The sequence below is a fragment of the Gavialis gangeticus genome, unplaced genomic scaffold, assembly GCF_001723915.1.
Source record: "Gavialis gangeticus isolate Ggan-Ray unplaced genomic scaffold, GavGan_comp1, whole genome shotgun sequence".
In the NCBI taxonomy this organism is placed as follows: Eukaryota; Metazoa; Chordata; order Crocodylia; family Gavialidae; genus Gavialis; species Gavialis gangeticus.
This window is the reverse complement of record NW_017729029.1, coordinates 81,588,768-81,594,600: the sequence shown is the minus strand read 5'-3', so window position 1 is coordinate 81,594,600 and position 5,833 is coordinate 81,588,768. Positions and strand designations below refer to the sequence as shown.

The 5,833-nt window shown below is 50.7% G+C and overlaps 1 protein-coding gene across 1 annotated transcript in view; it reads left to right on the top strand.

The window, feature by feature from the left end:
• Positions 1–4,170: 4,170 nt before the first annotated feature.
• SPATA4 (spermatogenesis associated 4) overlaps positions 4,171–5,833 on the top strand; it is a 13,490-nt gene continuing 11,827 nt past the window's right edge. Inside the window, exons 1-2 of the mRNA XM_019521806.1 lie at positions 4,171–4,695; positions 5,273–5,391. Coding sequence (XP_019377351.1) covers positions 4,426–4,695; positions 5,273–5,391 — 389 coding nt within the window. The 5' untranslated portion in view covers positions 4,171–4,425. The remainder of the gene's footprint in view (positions 4,696–5,272; positions 5,392–5,833) is intronic.

Below are 5,833 nucleotides of genomic sequence, written 5' to 3'. Positions count from 1 at the left end.
GGGTCATGCATGACTATAGGGCTCTGGGAGCTGGGCTCAAGGGTGGGGGCACAGATAGTTTTCTCTTCAATCCTCCCTGTTGCAGGACATGGGCTGCAGAGGGATAGGTGCACTGGCAAGATGAATAGAAGACTCCAGCGATGGTGCCATTGCGAGGGGGTTGGCTTCCTTGACCATGGTCCACAGTTCAGAGAGAGCAGACTGTTGGGAAGGGATGGCCTCCACCTCACCTGGAAAGGGAAACAGCTCTTTTCAGCCAGAATGGCTGACTTTGTTGACAGGGCTTTAAACTGAGACCACTGGGGGATGGGCGATCTACTAACAGTTCTGGCCCATCGTGTCAGCTGCACTACCAATAACTTGGGCAGCCCAAGGGAGACAGCCCAAGGAAAGGTCCTGCTTCACCCCTCACGGAAACACTGGACTTCTCATGGCAGACTTAACTGCCTGTACACAAATGCCAGGAGCTTGAGAAATAAGCATGAGGAACTGGCCCTTCTCCTATGCGAAAATGATTATGACCTCATAGGAATTATGGTGACCTGGTGGGACGCCACCTATGATTGGTCAGCAGCAATAGAGAGCTATAACCTGGGTCATCCTTGGCAGTATCATTGGTGCCTACACGGTAGTAATTAGAGGGCTGGTTGAATCTCAGTAATCCCTTTGTGACATCTTGGATATGGGTTCTGGGGAAGCAGCAGGCCTCCCAAAACAGGTCAGGCCAGCAGATGGATGCCTCTGTCCCCCTGGAGAAGGGAGTCCTCAACCACTACCACCCATTGCTTCCTGTAGTGGCAGTCACCTCAGTCCTCCCAACCTTAGGGATGCCTGGCCTACCCTCCTCTACTAGTGAAACATGCTCCTCCTCCTGTTGCTAGGGTTCCATATTTGTTCTCCAGGCAAACTGCTGCAGGTGGAGATGAAGACTTCTGCTTACTGCCAGAGGTCACAGGCTTCCAGTGTCCACCATCCTCTTCCATCTCTAATGCTGTCCCTGACAGATCTCTAGGCCTGTGGAGGAAGGACTCCTTCAGCATCAAATTAATGAAGTCCTCATGGAAGGAGAATACTTCACAGCCTCGCCACCTCCTTTTGTAGCTCTCTTGCTTGTTCCCCGAGGGGTGCCACCAGGAGGCAACGCTCACATTACAGGTACTCCCCTATCTGGCTGTCACTGAAAGGAACCTGCAAGCCGTGGTCTCCATAATGCCAAACAAGGACCCAAGTGGAAGTCCCATAGTAAGCGATCCTGCCTAGACAGACATCTCACAGGTACAAACAGAAGATGACATGGCAGTAGCAGTGACTCTAGCATTGCAACATTCTCCAGCCATTTCTCTGGGTCTCTGCCTCTCTCTTTCTACCCCTTTCCAAGCAGACCTTCCCTAGCAAACTCTTCTGTAAGCTAGCCTGTTCACTGATCCTTGGATCCCAAAAGGTCTCCTAACCTGCTTCCTCTCACCAAGGAAGGTGAGAAAGAGTTTCTGGACAAACTCACTAATGAACACCCATTCAACTCCCCCTCACTCCAGGCCCTATTTAAATAAGGGGCTTAAGTATTGGTCTAACTGCTGAGTTTTAGCTACTTACACTAATTATGTAGATTAGTTAATCTTAATTAAACAGCTTACCCAAAAGGGTTCCCTTGAAAGAGGTGGGGATAGCACACTGACTTGTGAACTGCCCTGTTTGCTGCCCCAGTTCACTCACTCCCTGGCTGCTTGGGAAGCCTCCTTTTATACCCTCCTGGGCCTAGACTGGCTCCACCCCCTTGTTAGGGCTTTTGTCAGACACAAGGAACAATAACCCAGCTAGCAGCACTCCCAGCTCCTCAGAGCAAACAACCAAACACATGGCCCACCAAACACTCAGCAAGCCAAAAACACAGGCAGCCCTTGCTCACTTTCCTTCCCAGAGCAGGATCTGGTACCTGGTGCTTGTCTCCCTTTCCTCCTCTTGCTCTTAGCAAATTTACATACTAATCAGTCCTAGGTAAAAATCTTCAAAAAGCTGATTCACTGCATAGATAGCAATGAACTAAAATAAGATACAGCCTGCCATTTACTATGTTTATCCAGATTTGACTGTGTCTTTTAGTTCCTACTTAACTAGTATTCAAAAATTAAATATTCTACAGTGATATAGTAAGACTTTGCAACTTACAACAGCATTACATTTGGGGCCATTATTACAGAAAATTGTGGCACACCTGATTTTGGCAGGGAGTATGATTTTACCCATAGCTATTATTATTGTTTTTGCTGTCATGGTTTTATGCACTGATGTCTCTGAGTTGGCAGTCTTTCACCTTGACCTCAGTATCAGTGATATTCATAGAGGTCAAGGTGTTGTCAGAGTTTGGAAGTTATCTTCCATAATAACAGTTTTTGAACAGAGGTGGCCCTTCATGGTCTCGGGCAGAGTCCCTAAGGTATCTATGATCTTGTCTCTTTTATTATTATTGTTGTACAAACTATTTGTTATAGGAAGACACAGTTACTGCCTGAAGGCGTTTACAGGTTAATACTCCACTTCTGCAAAAAATTACATTTTAATTGCTGCTGCTAATGAGCAAAGTTAAGCACGGGCCTAAATACACAATGCAGACACCAAATACATCGGAAGACAGATTTGTCAGGGAAGAATATAAGGCCTTTCTCTTCTTTTCCTTTAAGTTGTGGTTGTTTGTATTAAGAATGTACCATGCCCCTCATTGTTTTTAAAAATACATCAAAAGCCCAGTGGGCAGCATAAATAATCAGACACAGCCCATGTGCTTAGATCAATAACTAATCATTACTGCTGCAAATTAATAATAATAATAATAGAAATATAGGGCCAGAAGTTACCTTAAAAGGGTATCTAGCCCAATGCCGTGCTCAAGGCTGGGTCATCTTTCTTCAAACCTTTCTAGGCAAGTATTTTATTTAACCCATAGTTAAAAATTTCTGATGATGGATGTTCCACAACTTCCCGGGTAATCTGTACCTGTTCCATTGCTTCACTACCCTCAACGTTATAGTCATAATTAATGCACCACATTGCACACTGAATTAACTGTGTTGATGCTATAGCTCTAACTGTTTTTGGGTCTGGAGCACAGAGAAATTCCTGTGTAGCAGATGTGCATGGACTGTCAGCTTTTCAGATGGGGAAAGCACAGCTGAACGACATGTCCAAGGCCACATAGTAAATCACTAGAAGTTCTGGGGTTACATTTCAGAACTTCCTGGGTATACTGGGGAGGCACTATGTAAAGCTAGCAATGGGTGAGGTAGATGGGTATATTTTGCTTCCAACTCAGACCGAGTTCAGAAGCCTCTGCGTGACACTGTACCATGCCATGGAAACCTGCCCTTTGGCTCCCAACCTTGTACTCATCTTTCCAGAGCAGGCCTGGAGGAGATACGGGCCTGCTCTTAATTATCTCCTGACCTACTTAACCAAGTATCTGCTTATTGTTTGGGCTATGGTTGAGGCCTCAACCCAGAAGACAAAGAAATCTCTGTAAATCTCTAGAGGGCTCCACCATCACAGTTGCAATCACAGTGCTGTAACGATGGTGCTCAGATGCCAAAGCGAGCAATAATTGCAGGCAAAGGCAACTGCAAAGGGACCAGTGCTCAGTTGTGTGGCAGGACTGAAATGAGGATGTAGCACTCAGCCAACTGGGTCAGCGTAGAGGGCACATGAATTTCAGCCCCCATTAACTCCTGAAGCTTATTTAAACCATTTCCCAAGCAGGTCAGCAAGCTGGCACCAACAGGCAGATTTATTTGCAACGGAAATTGCATTATGCAAATGCAGGCCCACCGCCTTGGAGGAAAATTGCTTAAAATTAATCTCCAGTGTAGACAAGCCTGAGGGGAGCGAGCATAGGTGCCCGCTTGTTTTTTTGCTGGGGCAGGGGGCTAAGATGATGGACACATGGGAAGTTTTAAGTATTTCAAGTGACAGCCCTGTTCCCCAGGGGGGCTAGAGGAGGACTTCAGCGGTGCAAGAAGGCGGGCGGGGCGCTGAGGCGGTGGAGACACAGACAGCCACAGTGGCGTCACCCCCCAACAGCCTCATGCAGACGCCGAACGAGTTTCCCGCGCTATCGCGAGCAGCTAAGTCAGTGCCGGCTTCTGGGAGAATCAGACTGCGCATGTGCGCAACGGGAGGGGAAGGGCCTGCAGGGCCGCTCGTAAGCTGTGGGGGCGGGGAAGAGTTCCACATACGCGCCAGTTGCCCGGTAACCACTGGCAACAGAACACAAGCCGGCAGCCTCGTTCCGGCGGCGACGCACGCTACCCTACCCCTTCCCGCCGCCAGTGCTCTCGTCGGCCCACACGGCTCCACCCTGACGCATGCGCCGCCGCCCGTTGCCCAGGAGCCCGCAAGCGGAACCGGAAGGGCGAGTGGTTGCCAGCACTGATTGCCATGGCGACAGGGCGTCGCGCGGGGGGCGACGGCAGCGGCCTGCGCTACTCGGCGCTGCCGCGGCGGACTGGGCTGCCCCGCGCCGTACTGCGCTGGCTGCAGAGCCTCGACCTCAGCTTCTTCCCCCGCCGCTTCGGTCGGGACTTCGCTAACGGCGTCCTGGTGGCGGAGATCTTCTCGTGGTATTTCCCGGGAGACCTGCGCCTCGGCGCCTTCCAAAACGGCACCTCCCTGCACACCAAGCTCTGCAACTGGGCCCGCCTGCAGCAGGTGCCGGGGTCTGATGAGGGGCTGCGGGTGGGGCCTGGTGTGGGGGCGGGGCCAGACAAGGGCGGGGTCAGGTGCGGGGGCGGAGCCTGGCGTTGGGAGGTGGGGCAGGGTGGAGGTGCAAGGCCGGATATGTGGGCGGGACATGGGGAAGGGGCAGGCAGGGCAAGGTGGGGAGGTGGGGCCCAGCCTTTGGAGGGCAAGGAAAGGTGAGCAGGTGTAGCCCAAAGTAGGGGGTGGGAGTCATGGTGAGGAAGCAGGGCCTGGTACAGAGGGGATGGGCAAGGCGAGGGAGGAGGGTCTGGTGTGGGGAGGCCGGGGTCCTGGGGACAGAGCTTTGATGAGAGCTGGCGGGGATGGGGGAAGAGGGCAGTCTGTGCGAGAGCAGGGGTGGGTGTGGGACAGGTGACTTTCCCCAGCTTGCCGATCACCTGCACTATCTGGAGCCAGTTGTTTTTATGCGTATGTTCACGTACGGCGGAGGTGACTTGGGATCAAGGGTGCTGCATGCGCTGTGTCCCACATGGGGCACTTCCCTTGCACAGCCTAAGCTGTGTCCCTCTCTTCTTGTGTGACAAAGTTCTTCCTAAAAAGAAAGCTGAACCCTGTTCAGGAGCTCATTAATGGGACGATGCACTGTAAACCGGGAGCTGCAGAGATTCTGGTGCAAGACATCTACTCCATGCTGACAAACAGGCGGTGAGAGTTGCTGTCCATAAACAGTCCCACTCTGCTCTGTTAGCTAGAGAAGGTTTACAGTGTTGTCAGGCAGTAGCACTCAAATGTCACCTGACCCTTTCCAAACCATTATGTGGCACGCCCAGTGGAGCAAAGTAACCAGTCCTAGAGTCCTTGAGAAGTAGGGTTGGAAAGGACCTCTGAAGGTCATCTAACCCTGCCCCCTGCACAAGGCTGAATCATCCAAACCATCCTATACAAATCCATTGTCTAACACATTGGTTTTCAACCTATGGTCTGTAGACTATATCAAAGGGCTCTGCAAAAGATGACTCTGATCAAAGGTATGTGAATACCTACACTTACTTTTCAAAGGGACCCGCATCTTCACTTCAAATTTTTAGAGGTCTGCAAATGAAAAAAGGTTTTCATAGATTCATAGATTAAGGGTCGGAAGGGACCT